Consider the following 26,146-nt stretch of genomic DNA (forward strand, 5'->3'; position numbering starts at 1 on the left):
GTTCTTTTTATCCTTTTCTGTTTCTAGGGGTGTCATGAAAGTTGACATAAATCTTCAGAAAGTGGACATTGACCAATGCTCAAGTGATGGCTGGTTTTCAGGAACTCATAAATGCCACCTCAACAATTCAGAGGTAAGAAGATGAAAATAAAATCCTCTTTAAGCTCAGGAATACATTATTTTGAATGTGTTATATATGTGTGGGTAAATGAACAAGAGGCATCTTACTGGGAAAAAAATCTATGTAGGTCTCAGAGCTGCCAAATGAACTAAAATAGGAGTAGAAAATAAAATTTGTGTAGAATAACTGTTCGTTTGGGGACTGAAAGAAGGCCAAAACTACAATTACATCTGAAGTTTGACTTTAGTCAAAGCCTGGCCCTATTCTTCAAAATGGGCTGGAAATTTAAAATAGTCCTGAGATGAGAAACCAGTCCCAGGAATGGTCAAACAAATTATGCCTGTTTTTTTATGGAATATGATGCTTATTGAAATATTGGTGGTATTCATTCAGACACACTGCTATCTGCTAGAAGAGCACTAGAGAAGGCATGGTGGGGCAATTTTGAAAACAAGGAGAAAACACTGTACAGGGTCCTGGAAAGGAATTGTGTATATGTGTGTGTATTTGTTCAGTTTTTAGTCCCTATCCATGCTTGATTTGATGATACTCTGGTTGATAGGAAACAGGCATGGAGATCATGCTTCTGGAAATAAGACTGTCACTTGTCTTTTGTAGTTTCAGAGAAGGAATATGATGACATACTGGTGATTTCATTTTTAGTAGCCCATTTCTGAAGTCCTCAAACTATGGAACAAACATATAATAAAGTTCTTGATCTTAAATACTTGGGCTAGTCCAACATTGATTCCATGAGTTTGTGAGGAAAGTCAGCTTGCTTTATTTAAAATAGAGAGGATATTTCCACAAATGTAGTAATCTACAACTTTAATTTGAATTTTTGCCATTTGTGAAAGGTGATTGTATATAGTGTAATTTTTAAGGAAGGAATTTTAAATCAGGAGGAAATTTAGCAATAAGCACTTATTTGTGCCATTACACAAATGCACAGATAGGTGCACAGGTATACATCCATGCATATACATGTATATATGCCCATTGAATGTTTACCATGTATACACCCACCACACATACTCCTGCCACACACAACCCACATACCCCTGTACTCCCACACTCCCAAATATATTTTCACTGTTTCTCACATCCGTCATACATTCCACACACACTTCCACCCCGTCACCACACTCTCCAGAGCATCCCTCAGTCCTCTTGCCCCCAGCGTGTAAGAAGCCCCCATAATGCCCCATATCCCTCTAAATCTATCACATCTCTCCACCATATCCTGATGATCCCCCACTTCATCAATACATTCCCACAGCCCCCCCATTCCCTCACATCCACACACTTCCTCCCACATCTCCATACACCTCCACAGAGACTGCCATCCACAGTTAATGTTTCTGCCTTGCTAACTCACAAAATTGAGCTCTTCTTTTTGTCTCCTTTAATTATTCTTAGGGTTTTGAACATTTCTGAGCCTCCACTTCGGGTGATTCTGGCATTTCTAAGATGTGAATTTCAATCGCTTGGCTTGGTGAATATCTTTAGTCTGATTATCATCTCCATGCCAAATGTCTAGAGCAATATTGTTCTATTAGGAGCAGATAGCCACTTAGCATTGTCTTTTAGCCAGAATGGACTTTTTTCTGCATGGGTGTCATATTGTGGATATTGATCTGTGTGTGTTCATTTCTGTATAGGCTTGTGTTAGTGGTGCTCCTGGGTGGTTCAATAAGCAGTCTGCCTAGAAACAAGGAGATACTTACTTTTCAGTTTGTTACAGTTGCTGCTTGCCTCTAATAATCATGGTGTGGTTTTGTGTCCTTACAGCACATCTGTTTATTTGACTAGATGGTCAGACTGAAAGAACCTCTTTCTCCTTTTGGAAGATTGATTTATTTTCATTGCATCAGGATGATTAATTTTCTGGGTTTTGTGTCTTTTTAAAGCTTTGAAATAAACTAGGTTATTTCAAGATAAAATATTATCCTCTATTCTGATTAACAAAGATGAGGTTGAAATTTATAACTTTTGGGATTATGTATGGGAGCATTATATTTATTACATTCCTACTGAAAAAAGTAGAAAAAATATTCTACAATTTCATTTGAAAATATTGTAGAAAGAGGCTGAGTGATGAAAAAGTAGTATCAAAACGATGGATCTACAGAGTGTATGTTCAACTTGCACTCTGTCACTCTCACCCCCTTTCGTTGACCAGGTACTGGAGTTGGGAGGAAAGAATCTTTGTGTCATGGGCTATGCTCAGGAGGCCCTCGTGGAGTAGTCTTCCCTGCACAGGTCTGTCCTGGAACTCTTCACACATTGTACTGGGCTTCTCTAAGGTCATATAGTTTGTGCTGGTCACTCTAGGTACCTGCAACAGTTCTGGACCACATCCTCAGTATAGTTACTGGGAATAGTCTTTTAATTCCTTTCCCATATGGATGTGAGTTAGAGATTAGAAGCTGGCTTCTCTGGAGATTTTTACTGCTTGGGAAAACAGAAAGAAACATGTCTCGCTTGTGGCATTTTTCTTGTGTTCTGGCTCTACTTTATTCTTTGTAACAACCCCTCTGTTACCACCGCAAGGATCGCTGTGTAAACTGGCTTATTTTGGGAAGCACTTAACGTGATCCACATTTGTAGGATGTAGGGTCCTGTCTTTATGAATGTCCATATCGTTAGAAATAAAGACACTCATCTTGGTTTACAGTGGGTTTTATCTTTCTAATGTTTAACATTCTTCTCTTATGAACAATAGAGAAATTTACAAATTTCAAAGTTATAAATGAGGCAGACTTTTCACTGTAAAAAATTTTCTAACGATGTTGGAAAACTTTCCAGCCTGTAGGGTATATACAACCAAAATATCACGTCTGATGTTGGAAACAGATAAGTGATATGGAACCAATGACAAAAGCCTCAGGAGCATTTTAGAAAGGCATGGAATGGTTTGTGAAGAAAATAATCTCTCAGTGAGTTTAGGTCTTCACAAGGTCTAGGAGGCCACTAAGCATTTTTTGAAGGACATGTCTTCGTAACTAATCTAGATTACTGTAAAATAGATTTGGTCAGTTTTCACATCCTCTCCTACAGAATGGTTTAAACATAAAATTAATTGATATTAATTTTTGTTTTAAATATTTTCTTTTGCTTTGTTTCCACTAAAAGAAGTTAAAAAAGAACCCATTGTTTGAAATAGGAAATATTAGGAGAGTATCCTGGAAACTTTTTGGTTATATTCCATTAGTAAATACCTTTTAAACATCAGTCCATGGTATATGTATATTTTAAATTTAGAGTGTATATACATCTTTTGTTATATTTTTATGTTAAGTATATTATAAATCAGAAGATTTTACAAGGTTGAGATGAAGATGAAATAATATTTTAATATGAATTATATTACTTTGTTAAAAGAATTATATTTTTATAGCAATATAATTGATTCACAATTTTTATAAAATTTTTAGTGAGACTATTATGATTATGTCATAATTTTTGAAAATCTCAGTTTAATACTTAGTAATGCAGTGATTCAGAGGTCTCTAAGTTCACTTTATTTTTGTGCTTAGTTTTAATATCTGTCATGATTGAAAAAGATTCCTCACAAGGAGAAATCAGTCCAAATTAAAGGAATAAATTGTCAACTATGTTTGCTACCAATTTTTGCAGAGTTTTTCCTTGCAGAGATACAGCAGGTAATTCTTCATCTTACTTGATGTCAGTTGGTCCTTGCAAACTAATTGGAAAGCTGGTCATTTTAATATTTTAAAGGAATAGGTTAAAAACCCACTGAATCTCTTCATGTTAAATATATTAAAGCAGAGTAGGACATTTTACTTCTCAAGTTAAAACTGTAGAGGTATGTGAATATTTATAGGTTTTGGCAACAAAAAACACTTAACACTGAAAACATTTTCGAATATCCATTTTCAAAATGCTCACTTGAAAAGACTTTCTCATGGATTGTTAAAATGGCTTTGAAGGAATTTTTGTTGTTGTTGTTGTTGTTGTTGTTTTTTAAATACCTGTTTCATAGACACTATTGACAACCAACCACTTGCCGTCCCAGAACAGATCAGCAAATTTGGAACATTTGCCCTTTTTTTTGTAAAAAGCAATGTATAACCCATCTTTAAGCTCAGAAGTGAGCAGTTCATTTTGAGATAATGAGAGAATCTTTATGGGGGAAGATTTTCTGGGTCACACACCATCTCATGAAGAATCATAAATATTTTACACTTTAAAACAATACACTCTGAAAATTAATCTAAATGGCCAAATATAAAGGCAGTAAATGGAAAATTGAAGCAAATGAAGGAACCCAGTGACCAGTGTCAATGTTTTTCTGTGTTGAAACTCCCAGTTTTCCTTCAGGATGTCTCAAGTGCCTTCTTAGATTTGTGATCATGTGAAGTATAGATTGAGTGAGGGCATTAATATTAATCCAAGTCCTAAATAAAACAAGGCTTAACAGCTTATGTTTCTTTTATTAAAAAGTTAAATGTAAACAGAAGTTCTAGTATTTTCTTTTTGCATGCCAATTAAAGTCGTGTTTATTCTGCTTTGGAGACCACTTTTTGAAGATATCAGATTCACTGAAGTGGTTGTGTTATCACCCCAGTCATTGGTCTTATATTGCTCTAAGAGTTTCCCATTATCTCCTCTTTTCTATGGAATGTATTGGGTGAAAATCTATTTGTAATTCTTTACTACTACATTAGATGTAGTTTAATGAATCTCTAAAGATAAATTTTAAAGAAGGCTAAAAAGGTAAGAAAACATATCATTTGGTATATGAGAAGAGGATTAGAATGCAAAGATTCAAAGAAAGCAGAAAAACCCTCTTACATACCAAATGTAACTTACTCATTTGACTACAGTGGGTTTAGAGTACTTTTCTAGAGATCTTTCATTTAGTTTAACTTTTCATTTACTGAATCACTTAGAAATAGCTATGTGTCAGTTCCATCTTGTGGCTGCTATCTCACCATTGCTCTTCTTTTCTCCAGAAAGTTTCTGTTTAACAAACACTATTGTTCACCTATCTCTAGAGCCATGCTGTCTAGTATGATAGCCACTAGCCACATGTCGCTTCTGAAGTTTAAACCAATTAAAATTAAACAAAATCAAAAAAGGAAGTTTCTGGCCTCACTAACCTGATTTCAAGCATTTAATAGCCCATGTAACTAGTGGCTACCATGTTGAAAACTGCAGTGGACAGCTCTGCCCTAGGATATAGTCTAGCTTATAGTGTAGTCAAGCCACACAGGTTTTTTAAAACTTTCAGATCCCTGAGTTTCCTTGTACGCTTGTCAGTAACATTGCCTTAAAATTCACTGAGGGACATTTAAGGACAAACTTAAAATGAATTTTGGCTTACGCAATCTTCTTATGATCTGTATTAGTGCAATTGAAACTAAGTAATGAGAATGTTGCAAACTATTTTTAATGCCATTATTTCACACTGGAAACTGTAACAGTCTTACAGTAAGTGAGGAGTAAACACTGGTAATCACTGTGGATATTTACATTTTAATTGTATTTGTAGCACAACTTTTCTTTTCTCCTATTACTAGTGTGAAATGTGGTTATTTAATATAAAGTCACACTCTTCTTTTGGAATGTAGGACAATGATCAGGTGTTCATTTGTACCTAGAACAGTACCTGACACTGTTGAATTAATGGAGATAATTTGCTGTTGTTAGATGGCCTCCCTCTAATACATGGCCATCGCTTTTGACCAATTGCCCAAAATAAAATTAAGCACAATGTTTTTTTTTTTAACACACTTTGAAAGTCCTTATACATGCCAAAGTCATTTTTATTTTTATTTTTTCCAAGTTTCATGTATTCTTTTTTTTATTATTATTATTATACTTTAAGTTTTAGGGTACATGTGCACAATGTGCAGGTTAGTTACATATGTATACATGTGCCATGCTGGTGTGCTGCACCCATTAACTCGCCATTTAGCATTAGGTATATCTCCTAATGCTATCCCTCCCCCCTCCCCCCACCCCACAACTTTTGCAGTAGTTGCCTTTCAGGTATTTGAAGACTGCTGTTAGCTACCTTGTAAGTCTTCTTTCCTCTAGGCTAATCCTCTGTTTCAGTCACGCATCCCTGCTTTACCAGGCTTAGCCGAAGGAGGCCATATCACCACTGTATGGATCCTTATTTGTTTTTGGAGTTCTAAAGCCTATCTCATTTGATTTTGTTACAGTCTTTCTTTTTAAAATTAATAGAAACCGATGGTATTTTTCTGAGTTTTCCACTATGCTCTCGAGAGTTATTTGGAATAGAGATTCTCGAATTGTTTCAAAGCTAGGGTTAGAAATCACTGTGCTAAAGCCACTGAGCCGGGGAGCCTAATAAGTCAGTTAAGGGCAAGCTGGCTGTTTTAGATGTTTCCAGCAACTGAGCCAAGAGTTCACCAGTGGCTATCGCCATCTTGTGGTTGGGGGAAAGAGAGAGAGAAAATCTGTAGTAGGAAATTAAGTGACATTAAACTATTTCTTTGTTGTCTAGACATCTCTTTCACTATTAAAATACATCTTTCCCTGTGTACAGTTGCAAGCTATTTGTGTGTTGTATTCTGGTTAAATACTAAACCACTGTTTCCATCACTGTCTCATGCAACCCAGTTCTGACTTTAGTCTATTCACATATAATTAGGTGTACTGGGCTTCTCTCTTTGAGGACACTTTACAAGTTTGCTGAACTATTATTGTTAGTATTTTTTCTTCTTATTATTATGGCTAATAAGATATAGGCTATCTTTTCCATGGGATACCTTTTGTAACATTATTTCAAATTCATTATTTTAGGTCCTAGGGATACAGTGGTGAATAAGACAGAGGAAATTTATAATTTAAAAGAGATCATTGCATTCTAGAGGGAACCAGAGAACTTAGAAATATACCAATTGACTTTAACTTTTTTATGTACTAAATTTTCTAGGTGATATGTACTAAAATATCGTATATTAATTTCTGAGACACAAGACTAGTCATAAAAGAGAAGTCTTCACACATATTTAAGAAGTGCAGGAATTTATTTACTGGATTGGCAAACAGTAAAAAAGAATTATGCTCAATGTTGGTGAGGATATTCTAATGTGTTATTGGTAGGAATGCAAATGTTTATAAATTTTTTGACAATATGGTAAAAATGTATCATCATTAAAAATGCATACTTCTTTGTTCTACCTGTTTTTTCTCTACTTCTACTTTAAATAATTTAAGCCTGGGGAACATAGCGAGACCCTGTCTCTACAAAAGAATTTTAAAAATTAGCAAGGTTTAGTGGCACATGCCTGTAGTTCCAGCTACTCAGGAGGCTGAGGCGGGAAGATCTTTTGAGCCCAGAAGTTCGAGGCTGCAGTGAGTTATGATTGTGCCCCTGCACTTCAGCCTGGGCAACAGAGTGAGACCTCATTTCTAAAAAAAATAATTTAAGAAAACATTAGAAAATTTTAAAATATATCAATATAATTCTAAAATATAATTCATAAATATATATGTACTAGATTACTTCTCACAGTATTACATATTGTAGCAAAAATTTAGAAACAAATGCATAAGAAAGAATTGGGTAAGTAAATTACAGTGCACTCAAATAATATCATACCATTGTGCTACTTAAAATGAATACTGTTCATTCATTGATGTAGAATGATGTTCATTATATATATTAAAATAAACAGGTTCTCCAGTATGGTTTAAGGATTAGTAAGCATTTGGGGATATAGAGAAAAGTGATGTTTGTAGGAAAGGCTTTCTGGCATGTATTGAGTAGATGAGTAGAGGCTTCGTAAGAAGCAGCCAATGTTTTTTTGCCCCTGAATGTGCGCCCCTTTAGTTTTGAGAAGTGAAATTTATTACTGTGGAAACGTGTACAAGATGATTTGTAGTCCGGGCGCGGTGGCTCACGCCTGTAATCCCAGCACTTTGGAAGGCCAAGGCGGGTGGATCACGTGGTCAGGAGATCGAGACCATCCTGGCTAACACGGTGAAACCCCGTCTCTACTAAAAAAAAAATACAAAAAATTATTCGGGCGTGGTGGTGGGCGCCTATAGTCCCAGCTACTCGGGAGGCTGAGGCAGGAGAATGGCGTGAACCCCGGGAGGCGGAGCTTGCAGTGAGCTGAGATCGCGCCACTGCACTCCAGCCTGGGCGACAGAGCGAGACTCCGTCTCAAAAAAAAAAAAAAAAAAAAGATGATTTGTATAAACTAGCTCGCAGTTTGTAAAAAGGAGGGTGGATTAAAGGCAAGAGGGCATATGCAACCTCAAAAGAAAAATCTGTCTATCTTATAATGTTGGTGGTGTCTCTATCTAGACCTTGTATGGAGTTGGGAAGAAGATGATGGAGAAAGACAATTTGAAGAACATTGAGCATATCTGTGAGGAGGTGGTAGATTCATCGCTATATTTAGGGACTCCCTTTTCCTTTGTGGATCATAGTGAGGACTGCTAATGCAAATAACCCCAAAATTGAAGGTTACAGTGGGAAGTGGATGGATTCACAGTAAAGACTGGATAAATTTTACTTTTTCTGTTGTTTCAACTCAATAGATTTTTATCAAAATCTAAAAATCTTCTTATTAATTTTAACACTAATAGTGGCTGCAACTACTTGGTAGTGCTTGGTTTGGGTCAATAATTGGTCTTTGTGCTTTATATGCATTTCTTTAATCTTTAAAGCCTCTGTTTTACTGAGGAGAAACCTAGGCCAAGACAGGTTAAATAACTTATTTATATTCATACAAATAGTAGTTGGTAAAACTGGGATTAGAATCCAGATTTATCTGATTCTAGGCCTATTTTTGTTTTACTACAATCAAATACTTCTTATTTTCTAGGAAACATGTAACCAGATGAATTCATTTAGGATTAGACATGAGGCTGTATGGGGTATTTTAGATTACAAACTACATTTAACCTTGGAAATTGGGTAGGAGAGATGATGGGATATTATCCTACACCAGGTGTCACTTTAGACATGGTGCTTTGGCATTTCATAAAGTAATTGCTGTGAAAATCCAGCATCCTTCTTAGTAGGAGAGGAATTAAAGTTCCCATAGTCCCTGGATTTGTTTAAGTCTAAGGCTATATATTAGGAAGTGATTGAATGAACTGATATGAACTTTCAGTGAAGGTTATGGTCGTTTGTTATAGGACTTTATGTGGGGCTTTGTGCTTGCCAGAATGTTCATCTATTCTTTGAATAATGATACAGAAGACACATAATTAAGAATAACAAATTCATTCAAAGTTAAAATCAGAGACTAAAAAGATATTGCTGAATTAGAGAAATGGACAACTCCATCACAGTGAAAGTTAATCAGAACAAAGATAAGATCCTGAATGTGAATCAAAATTCCTATCTTTCTGAGCATAGGAAGAATGATGTGGTTTGGTTTGATCACATGTGAATGATATTTGGGAGGATAATTGAAAGTTGAAAATAAGTCAACAGTATGGTGTGGCTGCAAAACCATAGCAAAAGCCAACATAGTCTGAGATTGTTCTCTAGATCTGGAGAGGCTTATATTGCAACTGTATTCAGAACTTAGCAGAAAATACCTAAAATAGTATGACAGGTTCCAGTTCTCATACATTAAAATGTGTGTAGATAAAGTGGAAGCACTCCAGAAGAGAAAATTAGTATTACGAAGGACTTTGAAACCTTACTTTTTGAAGAATCAAAGAAATTGAGAATGTTTTTCCAGGAAATAGAAGACTCATGGGTGATCTGATAACTGTCTTCAAATATCAAAATAGCTATTATATGGATATTTATACTTTTTCTCAAGGAATACAGGGGCTAGTCTGTGACTTACTGGTAAAACAACAGGAACTGCAGAAGGCTCTGTTTACCTCAATGTAAGTGGAACTTTTTAATAATCAGAATTGTTAAAAAATGAAAAATACACATTTTAAAATAGTAGATTATAAATTTGAATGTCACGGTTATTCAGTCATACCTTGCAGGGATGACCACTTGGAGAGGATGTTGTAGACCTTGGTATTTTCAACAGTGAAAGGTACCACATGACAATTTTGTGGAGCTCACTAAAACTGCATGCGATATTGGCTATATGTTTGGACTAGATACCTCTAAATTTTCTGTAGTGTTAAGATTTTATACCTAGTATACTCTAAAGGGAACCGCTAAAAGATGTTTCCATCCAAAAGAATACTCTCATTGTCCTTGTACTGGTAATACTTTAAATTCTCACTTTTTATGTGCTTGTGCTTGCCAAAGGTGAGATTTTCTGATTTTTCTCTGTGATAATGATAAAGCAAACTGTTATTCAGCATTGCCACGTTCATTCAAGCTAGCTTATAGGAGTTGATGTCCAGTTACCCCTTAAGCACTTTTAGGATGTTAATGCAAGACTGATAAATTTTGATGAAAGTGAGATGAAAAAGCCAAAAAATGTTTAGCTGACCTTCGATTGCAAATCTGGGATAATCTGAGCCAGAAAGGAGGCAATATTATAGGAAGCACCATTGATTTTTAAAAATAATCCAATTTGCCTCTTCTGCTTATCAAGGAATCAGATACTTTAGAGTAGGAGATAAATCAATTTTCCAGCTAGAATGGGGTCATGGTGTTTGGAGTCTGCTCCTGAATGACACTGCTTTTATACAATCTATGTCACTGGATTGTGTCACCAACTTTCTTGAATCTGTTGCTCTAATGTTAGGACCTTTGAAGTATTTGAATTAGAATGTACAAAGGAGAGAGCTACCTGACTATTCAAGGTGAATAGACTGCCTCTCTGTCTATACACGTTATCTGGGCGTCAATTAAAAGGCTGGCGTTAATGGAAGAGACCTACTCCTAGTAGAGAATTAGAACACAAATTGGAATGCAGGAATAAAACAAAGGTGAATATGGAGGACGGCAGCTTACCATGTACAGGGATGACAAGAGGATTCAGAGGATTCACTACATTTATGATAATATATTATCATAAATTGTCATATGACAATATATGTTATGGACTCTAACCATTGCTAAATACAAACATGTAAAATGCTTTGAAGCTTCTCTGTGGCCTTGGGATCAGGGTGAGGCTGAGTTTGAAGGTGGGTGATCTGCAGCATATGCAGGGCAGGGCAAGAGTAAGCTGGGGCGAGAGAATTGACTTGCATACACCAAGGGATGTGAACTCAAAGTACCAGACTTTCTTGATCTTTTCAATTCAGTGAGAGAACATCTGATGAAATATGAAGTTAGTGAACAGATTTGGAATATGCAGCTAAATTTATAATGGAGCCAATCAGGGGGAAAAAAAACCTACCTATTAAACCTTTGCTTTTGTCATATTCAGTAGCAGAAAAATTGCTACTTGTCCAATTCTAGATATGAGAGGCAATCAGAATATACAGTGAGTGCCTGAGGATGACTTTTTGGGGGTTAAATATAGCTTTGCATCATTAACTTATGTGGGAAAAAATCCCATTATGACAGCAAATCAGATCTAATCTGGCACTCCCTCTGCTACAATTATATAAAATATGGTGGAAAGTTGTCAAAGCTTTCAGTGAGAAATGAGGCTACTGATGCTTGGCAGCCCCCTTTTTGAGCAAGTGAAGAATCATGTTGCTTAGCTACAGCTCTTGGCTGATTTAGAGAGCTTTAACTGACTGTATTATACAAGAGTTAAACTCTGTTCCTTGATATCTTCTTGTTCTAAGATGAAAGGCCTTATTTGCCACCTTCTTATTTTGTTGGTATCTTCACCAAGTCATTTATGTGTATTCATCCAGGACAGGTTTCGATTTATCATTGTTTTTCCCTCCCCAAGGGCCTATAGATTGAGAGAGAACAAGTGGGTGTTGATGATACAAGCAGAACATAAAGTATTGAGATCACTTGAAAACGCTTTTGTCCTCAAAGTAACGTACAAGTATCTATTTCAAATTATTTTTGTCATTTGAAGCCATTGTTTTTTTGCCCCCCTCTTCTTTTAGCTTATTCATAGTTTGGGTTACTATTGTCTCTAAAATGCACAAGATTTTTGTATTTTAAAATATAAGCTCACACGTAGGTGTATGGAAAGTGGTAGGGAAGAGTGAATGTAATTGATGAAACAAATAAGAGTAAGGCTGGAAATGGAACAAAAGACCATTGAAAACAGAAGGATTAAGGAGAAAAAACAAAAAACTGCAAATGGAGAATATTTAGAGCAGTTATTGTGCATGAAGTAGAAAACTGTGTAAAGGAGGAATCCTTAGATTATCAGAGCCCATTTAGTGGGATAAACATGCTCAGAGGGACTTGTAAGTCTGGGGGAGGATTTTGGTCCATGCGCTGTCTCCAGAAAGGAATATCTTTATTCTAAATATGTGGGTATCCACTTTATTTTTATAGCTCTTCAGGAAAGAGAGCTGTCCCTCAGCAGTGCTTTCTATTATCTTACCATAATTATCTGTAATGAAGTGAAGCCATGACCTAATCTTGATTGTGTAATTATTTCCGTAGATTTTATTATTGGCTTGTCAGTACAATCTTTGTTTTATGCATGCAAAAGCAGTTTCTTTTTTTTCCCTGCTGGTGGTTACAATTTCATGATCACCTGGAGGAGATTCTATTGAGTTGATTCTATATTTACATTTGGAAATAGGATAATGGACAACTGTCTCTGTAGGCTTGGCCCCATTGCAATTCTAGGTCTGTTGAATACCAGAATTTATAGGTGTACAAACTGAGCAACCCTGCTTATGGGCTATGCTTTTATGCTTGTCTGCAAATCATCTTTGTCTGACACTTTTTAAAATATGCCTGTATAATGCAGTCATTTTCAAAGTGTGGTCCTGGGACCCCTGGGGGTCCTCAAGACCCTTTCAAGGGAGTCTATGAAGTTAAAAGTATTTTCATAGTAATTCAGAGCCATTATTTGCCTTTGGAACTCTCCATTCTCTTAGGAGTATCCAGAGGTTGTACAAGATGTGATATAGAAACAGATTAAATGCAGAAAGAGAGAAGAATCCAGTTGTCTTGTAATAAGTCTGACATTAAAGAGATTTGCAGAAATGTAAAACAATGACCCTCTTCTTACTAAATATTTTTTGTTTTGGAAAATATAGTTTTTTTCATAAATATGTTACTTATGTTAATATATTTGTTTTATTGATTTTAAATGAATTAATACATATTTTGGAATTTTATCAGTTTTAATATATAAGATGGTAAATATCAATGGACATAACCCCCATAAATCAAAGCTCTTTGGGATACTCAGTAATTTTCAAGAGTGTAAAGGGGTCCCAAGACTGAAATGTGTAAGAGGTACACTCATCAGCTACTGCATGATTTCTGACCTTAATTCCACTTACTGGTTTCTGGGCTCTTTCTCTTTTCCTTACTTCTGTGATTCGACTGGCAGACTTTTATAACTCACTTGTTCCCCTCTGCCTTCCCTCCTGATCATTTCAGCCTTAGACCCCGCTGAATTCTCAGCCCAGTGTCACTAGAATTGGTGGTGACACAAGCACAGTAATCACATTAATTAAAAGGGCAATCTATCCAAATTAACGTTTCACATATTAGTTTGATACGTATTTCTAACTATAGTGAGTGCATTATGGGTAAGAATGTTCATTTATTATTTCACTTATATAGCTTAAGTGAAAACCACACTTTTAGGATTTTTATTTTGACTTCATTTTCTTAAACAATTTTGACCAAAATGCCAAAGGATGGAATATTCTGTATTTTACTCTTCAAATTTTTCATATTGGGATTTTAAATGTAAATTGAAAATCATTTACATGCCAAGGTATTAGAACTGTATAGAATTCTGCAGCCCTAAGTGTATATAGAGACCAATTTGTCTGTCTGAGTAGTGCTGATTGTTAATAATTTTAGTATTTGGTTACCAGTTAGATGGCTTATTCAAGTAATACCTCAAAAGATTTTTTCTGAAGATTGGTCTGAAATTGTACACTGATCATTTGGAAGGCTGGCCATCTGCTAATTAATTTTAATTTTTAAGTAGCAGATTGTGAATTCAGTAAGCATCATTTTTTTGTGTATAGCATCAAGATATTCTTAGGACCAAATGAATACCATATATATGCAAAATGAAAAGTGAATTTGGCTTTTTGTTCCTTTGTTGAAATAGTTCAGAGATTCCAAAATCCTTTTTTATCTAAGTTTTTCAGAGTTCTCGTTAAATAGGTAAAATAATTTATTGCCCCCTGTGTAATGATATTTTGTTACCCTTGCCACAAGAAGGTATGTGTTGAAGCTGAGCTTGGGTTAGGGAGTGGCAATGAGTAGAAATGAAATCCTACATCTTTTCTCTTTGGTCAGAATTGAATAGACCTTAAATTACAAAAGTGCTTGGTAGTCTGGTCTTTTTGGTAGCAATGTGTTAGGTGTTCTCTTTCCTTCTACATTAGCCACTTGTGATGTAAATTTTACTTCAGTATCTCATGAATCTATTTTCTTCTCTTATTCTTACTACATCTTAGTTCTATTCCTAATCACTACTTGCTTGGTCTTTTTTTCTTTTATAACTTTAATGTTTTTTTAAGTGTATATACTTAATGTATACAACATGATGTTTTGATAAGCTTAGGAAAGTGATTACGATAATCAAATAAAGTAACATATCTATCTTCTCACATGGTTATTTCTCTTCTTCCTTTTTTTTTTTTTAAATGGCAAGAGCACCTGAAATCTACTCTTAGCTTGCTTGTACTTTTGCAATACTATCTGTCTTCAGTTTTCTTCCTCTTCAGTTCATCATTCATCAGGCAGTATATTTTTCTAGAGATTGTATTGCATAGTAGTTAAAAGTGCTTGTTTTTGATTCAGACCACCCATATTTCTTAGCCTTTTTATGTCTCAAATTTCCGTAAAATGAGGATAGTTTTTTTTAGCCTATGTAAAGTTCTTTGCACAGTATATATATATATATTTATTTATATATATATATATAAATATATATATATATATATATTTTTTTTTTGAGATGGAGTCTCTCTCTGTCGCCCAGGCTGGAGTGCAGTGGCACGATCTCAGCTCACTGCAAGCTCTACCTCCTGGGTTCCACACCATTCTCCTGCGTCAGCCTCCCAAGTAGCTGGGACTACAGGTACCTGCCACCATGCCTGGCTAATTTTTTGTATTTTTAGTAGAGACGGGATTTCATCATGTTAGCCAGGATGGTCTCGATCTTCTGACCTTGTGATCTGCCCGCCTCAGCCTCCCAAAGTGCTGGGATTACAGGCGTGAACCACCACACCCGGCCTGCACAGTACATTCTTTATAAATGTTTGCCAACCTCCATAGCACTTTGTATGCTTACAGTTATTATTTATAATTGTTTGTATCGATCTTCTATGCTAGACTGTAAGCTCCATGAGGGCAGAAACCAAATTAGTGTCATTCACCACTGTCTCAAGTGCCATAACAATGTTTATTGTTTAAGGCATTTTAAAAAGTATTTGTAGTTTGCTCTCAACATCTAAATTTTGGCTGGGCGTGGTGGCTCACACCTGTAATCCCAGCACTTTGGGAGGCCAAGGCGGGCGGATCATGAGCCCAGGAGATCAAGACCATCCTGGCTAACATGGTGAAACCCTGTCTCTACTAAAAATACAAAAAGAAATTAGCCGGGCGTGTGGCGGGCGCCTGTAGTCCCAGCTACTCGGGAGGCTGAGGCGGGAGAATGGCATGAACCTGGGAGGCGGAGCTTGCAGTGAGCCAAGATCGTGCCACTACACTGCAGTCTGGGTGACAGAGCGAGACTCTGTCTCAAAAAAAAAAAAAAAAATCTAAATTTCTTCTCATTCTGCAGTACCCAACCACTTGCTTTCCATGATTCTACCATGCTTTTTCATGTCTCCATGGATTTCTTTGCACATGCTGTTCCTTTGGAATAACATACTATTTCCCACTTTCGCCACCTGATCGATTCATGCTTATTCTTTGAGTCCTAGAGTTGCTCTCAGTGAGCCTTTGGCAGCCTATTCTCCACTTCAGGCAGAAGATTGTTTTCTCCTATGTGCCACTGTAGTACATTGTACATGTTTCTACTGTAACACCTAGAATGCTGTACTAAAATTATTTGGCTGCTATTAATTACAATAACTACATTTATTGGATGCCTTTCCTTTCACTTTGTCAAATGTGTATGCATGAGTATACATACAAATGTCTATAAATATATATGAAGTTGTATGTAATCTTCAAAGTCATCCTAGAAAATATGTATTATTCTAATTTTACAGCTGAGGAAACTGAGACTCAGAAATTTTAAGAAATTAATATAGATTACCTATCAGTTAATAATCTGGAGTGATCGATTGCTAATGCGAGAGTAGCTTGAGGCAAGGGCTGTGACCTACTTGCACATCTCATTGGTAAGGCTGTTTTGGTGGTTTAAGTTCATGGTTGCTGTTTTCATCACTAATTTATCTTAAGACCCACAGGAAAGATTTAGATGAATTCTGTAGTTTGCCAGGTAATCTCATCTTCCCTCAGGAATGGAAAATTCCAGATAGAACCTGGTTACTCATGAAACTCTTCCTAGTATCTGAAAACCTTCTTGGATGTTTAGATTCTAAGTCTAACTTTAATTTGTTTTATGTTTTACTTCATTAACTCATTTCATTGCAAGCAGTCCTAATTAAAAATGAATAGAGGTTGAATTAAAATGAATACTTTTAATTCCTATTAGGGAATGTCTATCATTATACATACTATAATCAACTATTATTTTTAGAATCTAATAAAAACTGCATATGCCATAATGACTCAGTTACGTGGTTTAGTTTCTTTTGTTTTTCATTTGTGATAGATGAATTTTATGAAAAGGGTGTACAGAATTTAGAGTAGGTGGCTCTTCAAACTGACTAGTGATTATTCTCATTCACCATTGTCATGTATTTTTGTCATTTATCTAGATTTGAAAGAATGAACAGGCACATGATACCTTTTAAAGCTGCATCTCTCTCTTTTTGACAAAAAGTGAGTTTTACTCACTACTACTCAGCTAAATCCATATAAATCCTTCTCCACAACCAAACCACTAAATTAAAAATTAGATTATGTTCTCAACATCAAATTTTACAGTATATCTACATGGAAATGTAATTGAAAAACTTATCATAATCAATTTTCAGCTTTCCATTTCTTCCTGTCCTCTCTATCCCCTCCTTTTCCACCTCCCTCTTTCCCTGCCTTTCTCACTCACTCCCTCACTCCCTTTCCTTTCTTTGCCCATCCTTCACTTACTTCACTGTCTCTTCTGTTTTCTTCTTTTCTCTCTTCTCTGCTTTCTTCCTTTTTTCAAAAATTCTTGTCTTTCTTTTCTTTTCTTCTTCTTTATTTATTTATTTTTTAATAATCACCACTTTGCAGAAGGAAAGGTGAAAGCTAAATGCTCTAATTTCCAAAAAGAAATGGCACCATTTGGGCCAAGGCTGCGGGAGTCCACTTCACAGGCAGGCTTTCCCTTCCAGTTGCTTCACTCCATACACACTCCATATCCTCCCTCCACACTCACTCCCACCTCCCGAAGTAGATGAAACTGTGTTTTCTCAGAAGGTAATCTTTCCAGTTCTGATTATAATGTGTGATTGACAGACATCATTAGACCACATAATACCTGGGAGTCCTGAAGTATTGGTTGCATATCTTTTACAGTATGATTGTAATGTTAATATCTGTTAATAAAATAACAATAAATTCATAATTTAATGTATCTGGAATCACAACATCTTTTATATACATTTGAAAAACAAGACATAAATGATCAAGATATGTTTTTAATTTAAACTAGAATGATTACTTCGTGTGGTTTATTGAGCATTTTTAACTGCTTATGATAACTCTGTGAATCCACAGAGATTTATGAGCTGCTTGTTATACACTACTTTCAGAGAGTTTGGGGATTTACTTTCTAGCTCACCTAGTTCTGCTTTGAAAAAGGTATGTGGTACTTACATCAAACAAAATCAAGAATGGGTTAGAAAATGGGATTTGTTTCCATGCAAGCCGTATCAAATGCCAATCCAGCGGATCTTCTGTAAGTCTTGTAATATACCTGCAGAACATGACCACATTTAGGTTTCTTGTTCAGGACCCTATGATTAGAATATGTTCTGTTCAATTGTTGCACATATTTAGCTTCACACTTTATACAGGTATAGCCATGAATATTAAGGACATGTGATCCTTCCTCAATTTTGTAACTGAAAAAATCTCAAGGGTGGTATTGTGTGGTCTAATTATATCTTTCAATCATACATTATAATTCAGAACTGGAAAGATTATCTTCTGAGAAAAGAGCTTCATCTACTTGTTGGGGGAGGTGGGAGTGAGTTGGGAGGGAGGATGTAGAGGGTACATGGAGTGAAGAAACTGGAAGGGTAAGCCTGCCTCTGAAGTGGACTTATTTTTACTTTGTCTAACTCTTGCTAATGAAGAGCTAATTTTGACTTGTCTTTAAATTGGATGAGCTGCTGGGGAAGCTTCTTTTATGAAATTCAGGAGGTATGGAGTGGGAGATATGGGTGAGAGGACCCCCCAGCCACAACCAACCTCAAGATTGGCCAGCCGTGATTAAAACAATAGGGGCCAGGCGTGGTGGCTCATGCCTGTAATCCCAGCACTTTGAGAACCCGAGGCAGGCAGATCTCCTGAGAGATCTCCTTAGAGTTCGAGACCAACCTGGCCAACATGGTGAAACCCCGTCTCTACTAAAAATACAAAAAATGAGCCGGGCATGGTGGCAGGCACCTGTAATCCCAGATACTTGGGAGGCTGAGGCAGGAGAATCGCTTAAACCTGGGAGGCAGAGGTTGCAGTGAATCAAGATCACACCACGGAACTTCAGCTTGGGTGACAGAGCGAGACTCTGTCTCAAAAAAAAAAAAAAAAGTTACCACCAAGTTTTCCTGGTTGGTGCACACTACCCTGTATTTTCTCTATTAGAGAATATATGCCTGCCAGTAAAATTTAAAGCCCCTTTCTTTGACTCTTTCCTTCAGTGCAGAAAGTTCTGTTGGATAGGCTAGTCTATTGGTATCTACCATTCGGTTTGTCTGGTTTTAGCTACTGAAGATATTGTAGTAAACAAAACAAAGCCAATAATATACCAGGCACTGAAAACACTAATAATAAGTATTTAATATATCTCATTTTTAGTTATTGTCATCTATTGAATACCAACTCTAAGTAGCATACTGTACCAGGAACTGTGGAGATTTTATAAAGTAGTATAGTATGCAGTTCATGTCCTCTAAGGTTTACAATCTTTGTGGGAAGATAGAACATCTGTCTTAATGTTATAAGATAAAACAGCAAAACAAGTCAATTACTCTACTACCTATTTCCAAAGGGATTGATTAATCTAGTCATTTCAGGCTTAAAGTCATGATAGGTCATCCTATATTGTAATGGGGACAAAATTATTCTGTTCAAATGAATTGGCACCATAAGTATCAAATAAGTGCTCTGAAAGTTCAGAGAGAAGTCACTTTTGGCCAGGCACAGTGGCTCATGCCTGTAATCACAGCACTTTGGGAGGCTGAGGGGAGCAGATCACCAGAGGTCAGGAGTTTGAGACCAGCCTGGCCAACATGGCAAAATCCTGTCTCTACTAAAAATACAAAAATTAGCCAGGCATGGTGGCGCGTGCCTGTAATCCCAGCTACTTGGGAGGCTGAGGCAGGAGAGTCGCTTGAGCCCAGGAGGCAGAAGTTGTAGTGAGCCTAGATTGCGCCATCCAGCCTGGGAGACAAAGACTCCATCTCAAAGAGGTCACTTTGACTAGATGGTCAGAACAGGCATCAGGATGCATGCCTTTTAGAATAGGAAGAATTTTGATTAGAAATGATAAGGAAAGGTGAGCTTCATTGCAGTATCTCCTAAGTACATTGTTTGCTGATAGAACAAATGGATGGTACTAAATGTAGGAAAATGGAATAAGCAGAACTTTATATCATGTACTTTGTGTTGGATTCTTATGTAATAAGATATATAAATTTTTATTTCAAATATGCATATCAGAATTTAGTATCAATATTGATCAATCAGTAAATATCTATTAATTTGGAGTGGAGCTACCTTTCGGAAGAAATTCCTTAAAATTCTTTACTCTTGAATCAATATCTACCTTCATGAAGATGCCCAACTGATTTAGACCAACTTTCTCAATAGTGTGCTTACCTATCATTGGCTGCTAAGATGTTGACTAAGTGGATACCTTCCTTAACATGGATTCCTCTTGTTTTCCATTAAGAGGTTGAGGAAAGTGGTGATTTCTGAACATAATTGGGTTATGACTACTTTTGGTTCTAAGGAAATTTCCTAAAGAGGTTTTGTTTTTCTATGTAATTTTTAACTCAATTATGACCAAATATTGAATTTTTACTTTACTTTGATTTTCTTTCTTTCTTTCTTTTTTTTTTTTTTGAGACAGAGTCTTGCTCTGTCTCCCAGGCTGGAGTGCAGTGGTGTGATCTCGGTCACTGCAACCTCTACCTCCCGGGTCCAAGTGATTCTCCTGCCTTAGCCTCCTGAGTAGATGGGATTACAGGCACGCACTACCATGCCTGGCTAATTTTTTGTATTTTTAGTAGAGACGGGGTTTCACCATGTTGGCCAGGCTGATCTCGAACTCCTGACCTCAGGTGATCCCCCCACCTCGGCCTCCCAAAGTGCTGGGATTACAGGTGTGAGCTACCGTGCCTGGCCCTTTTACTTTGATACTGAATAAGATAACTCTGTTCTACTTCCTTATATTGTTATGTGGTTTGCTGGACCTCAGTAAACTTAAGGTATACAACTAACTTCTGAATTTGGTACAACTGAATTCTCACAGCACTAGGATAGTTGCTGGACAATTTAAACACATTTTTCTATATGTAGACCCATTAGTTGAGACACTCCAATGGAGGCATTTTAAAAAGTCTCTTGTACTTAATAAATAGTTGAGTACCTATTCCCCGTATCTACTTAACAAATATTGGCTGAGTGAGTAAATGAATGGCTTAAATGAGTGAAATGTTTCTATAAACTAAACATGGCAATTTAATAAGAAAATTACCAATTCAAAGGACCTCTCAGTAGCCATGTGGTTTCGTGAAATCTGCAGGAAAACCCAAAAGAGGAGGCAGCAACTTTTAATAGCATAAAATGACCTAGGCCACGCTTAGGGTAATTAATTCACAGATGCAGACAAACATTGGCAGTAGACATGGTGAATCTTCATTTCATTAAACAGTATCAGAAGCTAAATGGAAGGCACCAGATGCTGAAATAAAATTTCAAAATCTAGATGGTGTAAAACCTGGTTATTAATTTCATAGAAAATGAGTGCTATGAATTAGAATAATAGACTTTTTAAAAACAGCATGGCACATGTATACATATGTAACTAACCTGCACATTGTGCACATGTACCCTAAAACCTAAAGTATAATAATAAATAAATAAATAAATAAATAAATAGAAATGAAATTATACAGAAAAACAAATCTCAATATTTTCCGAGTGATTGAATTCCTTAGAGAAAACTAGATTGAAAGTCAGATTTGTCCATATAATTTTTGATCTCCTTTGTCTATGCTAATAGGAAAGTGATGTGGAAAGGGTTAATGTTAGGAAATTTATTTATTAGAACTAAGTGTTAACAGAAACTTTGTGGATGACTTTTGGATAAGCCCTTGGCCATTCTCTCTCTTCAGATAATGCTTTCCTTTACTTGAGTTGAAACACTTTATAGACTGGATTTTCCTTTATTTAAGATTAATATCAGAATAATGTATGGAATGAAAATTATTTATTTTAGCTCAATAACTTGAGTGTACTGTTTTTCTTTTCCAATTTTATCAGAATATGTGGAGTCTTCCTGTTACATTCAGGGAATCTCAGAGAATATATATCATGTGGTCAGTTTTAAGGTTCATCCAAATAGAAATAAATGTTTTAGGTCTGCACATTTTCCTCATTGCATCTTTCATAAATGGGTCCATTACCTAACTTATTGCTCCACTAAAATACTCAGTTCCTGACCATATCCCTTTCCATGCCAGATTTGGAATTCACAGGCCTGGTAACATGGCAGGTCCCAGGCATAGTTCACAAAACTGAAATAGAGACAGAAGCATATAGCACCAGACAATGGTTGCTGCTGCTACTACATCAAGTGCAATCTTGTCACCATGGCCCTTAAGGCCATCTGCACAGATTCTAGCTAATTTAACCAACAAATCTCCCCCTCTTTACAAGCTATTCTGTTGTTCACATACATCATATCAATCCCTTTTTCCAGCTCTTTACTTGTTGTGTTCACCTGGGCTAGAATGTTTCTTTACCCTTGTTAAATTTACCTGTTTTTCAAAGCGCAATTCAAGACCTAACACCTCACTGGTCATCAATAGAAGCAAGCTGTAATTGGCTATAAAATGGAAGGAGTTTTCTGTATTATGTTATTCAGCTTGGTCTTTAATCATGCATTCTGCTTATAAATTACTGCATATGTTTCAAAGCCCATCACAAGTGGATCTTTTTGGAAGGCCTTTCCCACAATGCTATCCTTCATATGAAGTTCTTTAGCAAAAGAGTCTATTAAAGTTAGTTGAATGCCTGTGATCTATCATTCTGTACTTGACTTTCAAGCATTTTTCCAAACTAGATTAGATATCACCTTCCCTGGAAAGACATGTTTTTATCCCAAAGGAACATTCCCTTAATATAAGTTCTCATAGCATGCAGTATGTTTTCACAGCACATACAATTTTATTTAATTGTGTCTCCAATCTTTTATATTGTGCTCTTTTAGCTGCACTATGTTACTTTTTCATTATTGTGTCCCTAATACCAGCCAGAGATATGATGCCTGAACTAAAATGAATAATCAATAGAATTGCATGTTTATTGGATGTTTGAAACTGTGAGTCCTCCATCTCCAGTAAGATTAGGCTACTAGAGTTTCCTTTATGTGTCCTTTGTGTTTATCATAGAGGCTTATATATAGAAGACATAACAATTATGTTTTTCCTGTTTCTAAGAGACTCTAGCTAAGTAGGAAAAGAGACAGGAAATGCTATATAATATTAGAGGAGATTTAATGGACAGTAAATATTTCCAGGCTTTTAGGGGCCTATTTTTTTTTCTGGGTCCCAACAATTTTAGCCTTGCCTCATCCACTTAGAACAAGAGTCATCCTTTCTAAACACATGTTTATAGGCATCTCATTATTTAATTGTCTAGGCTTGCAAAAGTAAATAAACCCCCTTTCTTGGTTAATAATCAAAAGACTAGTAAATTACTCCACTTTGCTGTTACCACTACTCTCTCATCCTTCATGTATTCAGTAGCTATTTTATCTCTTCATATGTTTCTCAGTTATTTCCTGGGACTCTGTGCTCCAATTCTCAAGTAATACCAGAGATAGCCTAAGGCAGGAGCCACCTTAGGACAGGAGCCACTGCCTTTTCTTTATAGGATCCTTTTCTCTCCATCAGATTTTAAGGTAGGAGTATCATACTTAATGCTAGAAGTTAACAACTCTATAGTGCTACCTATGTGGATATACTTAACATCTTAGAATGCAGAAGGTGATATCCAACAAGATCAGGGAAGGAGTATGGAAATCTAGAGGAATCTAGAAGTATCCACTGTCACTTGCTTTCTCATTTTCTGTCTTCAGCTCTTTTTAGTGGCCAAAGTGCAGACCCCAAAGCAGGTCTGAGTCTTTACTCTGTACCTCAGGTTTAGCCTCAGGTATGCCAGACAGTCCAGTCCCCAGCTCTGAAATAGTGAGAGCTGGAGGACTTGGGGGTACTCTTGACCCTAAACAACATCCTGATACATATTGGAGGGTTATGACAACAATGATCAACTAAGAAGGTTTGATACTCCTCACAATGGAAATAGTAATTATCTTGGGGTTCTTACATCTTTGTATCCTAGACTTTTTTTTCTTAAATTCTTGATGCCGATGGCTTGGTACTTAACCTCTTTTCTCCTGGATTTCTGGTTTATTTAACCAGAGGTGCATGTTTCTTTTGGCAGGCACAGATGACGCTGGTCACTTGGTTGGATTAATGCTACAGTTCTCAGCAAAGCTTTCAATAACATGCTATGTTGAATGGCTCCTTGGGCATTACCTATCCCAGTCATTGCTTCAGAATTCTTCTTATTCCTGAGTTGGAGTTTCTCTCAACTACTGATTTTGTCCATTGCTCCTAGAGAACATTGAAATGTCTTTGAAAGCATCTTTGTCTATCACGATGCTCAAAGGAATGCCAGTTCACCTGAAGGGGAAGTAAAGGAGGAGCCCAACAGGGGGATTAGTGTGCATTTGTTAACAAACTACCTTTTCTTCTTTGGAGAAGAGGCCCGTGATAGATCAGATCTCTAAGGGTGGGCCTGGCCCAGGCCATGTCTTCTGTCAGTGAATCCTATGGTGAGTCATAGGATCATGGGATTTGATTATTTCTTTTTACTAACACATATGATAGAGTGTTCAGAGAAGAGGAAGAAAGGATTACAAAAAAAACTAACTCCTAAATAGTAACCTAGAAACTGTTTATCTATTTTTGGAATATGACCTATTCTTCACATGAAACTGAATTCTAGTTCTGTTGCATATGAGTGTGTGTTGGGGGGTGGGTGTAAGACTGTGATTCTCAACTTTGATTTGTGACATCATTGACAATCTCCAAGATTGTGGTAAAGTTCCTTTTTAAAAAATCATAAAAGTTTAAAAATTTTCCTTGTTAAACTCCTGCTATGGAACTTTTTAAAGAGAAGACAAAGGTGTAGTTTAATTAATCTCAAAATGGAGTAACTTCTCTCCTGAGATTTTGGAAATTATGTTTCCAACATAATCTAACTTTTATTAAAAATACTGAAAAGGATGGGAAATAATGCTAATTGGGCAATCAATACTTAATCTTGAAAACACTGAGGAACTATTTCAGATATAGAAAAAAATTATGAAATCTTTTATAATAGTTATTTTGTTATTAAATTAGGCATTATTTAATGTTATTATTGAAATATACTCCAAAGCTAATTTGAATCTTTATTGTAAAATAGAATTTTGTTTCTGTTTGCTTCAGTTTATCCCATTAGAAGCAGGAAGGGCTACTATTGGCACATAGCCATGTCACCCCTTATGACAAATCTATTCTAAATTGATACAAGTTTTGAGGATCAGTCCTTTAATAAAAATGGTGAATGAGTTTCCCTAGACCCATATAAAGTTTTTAACCTACTCTGTCCTTGGGAAAAGCTCACTTACAGTGATTTTTAAAATAGCTGTGAGGGCTTGTTCTTTCTGAGCAAGTAGTAATGCCAAATTTGATAGTCACTGTAGAATACAAGCCACAGAAATATAAATATTATCCTTGAAAGCCGTGACACCTTTGCAAAGAGAGAGACTTAACTATATAAAGTGATTTCTGCATTTTTTGTGTGTATCAGCAAATAATAAATCATCACTGTTTCTTGGTTTGTGTTACATGCTTTTCCCCCCTAAAAACTGGACTCAGTTTTAATTTTGAAAATGATTTTTCAAATCTCCAATCAGAACTTCTGAGACGGAGGCACCACCAAATGAGAAATTAAGCATTAAAGCTTTAATATTTACTGTTAGTTCAATTAAATATGTAAAAGCTGATGAGCTGAGCATTATCGGGGGAATAGAATGATGAGTGACATGGCACCTGCCTGCAAAGAGCTTGACGTTTCATTGGTGGTGGGGATAGGAAGCATATATGGAGCACACAACGCTTAAGCAATGAATGATCAGTAAAGAAACTTCTAAATACTAGATCTGGCTTTTAAAGCAATTAATAATGACTCCTTCAGAAACAAGATTATTCTTGTAAGTTAAACAGTCACTGCTTTATGCAGCTGATTGATAAGAAGGATTTTTGGATGTGGCACTAGCAAGCATGAGATCCTTTTCATAGTACCTTTATTATGGTTTAATATGTTCAGGATAGGCACTGCAGTCAGTTGATGAGGGAATTGTATATGCTTACTAACAGGTATTGAAGAGATTAATA

The 26,146-nt window shown here is 36.1% G+C and overlaps 1 protein-coding gene across 1 annotated transcript in view; it reads left to right on the top strand.

Annotated features, from left to right (window-relative positions):
- Positions 1 to 26,146, top strand: part of GPR158 (G protein-coupled receptor 158) — a 428,093-nt gene that overhangs the window by 50,530 nt on the left and 351,417 nt on the right. The window contains exon 2 of the mRNA XM_054503519.1: positions 28 to 133. Coding sequence (XP_054359494.1) covers positions 28 to 133 — 106 coding nt within the window. The remainder of the gene's footprint in view (positions 1 to 27; positions 134 to 26,146) is intronic.

The sequence above is a fragment of the Pongo pygmaeus genome, chromosome 8 (genome assembly GCF_028885625.2).
Source record: "Pongo pygmaeus isolate AG05252 chromosome 8, NHGRI_mPonPyg2-v2.0_pri, whole genome shotgun sequence".
NCBI lineage: Eukaryota > Metazoa > Chordata > Mammalia > Primates > Hominidae > Pongo > Pongo pygmaeus.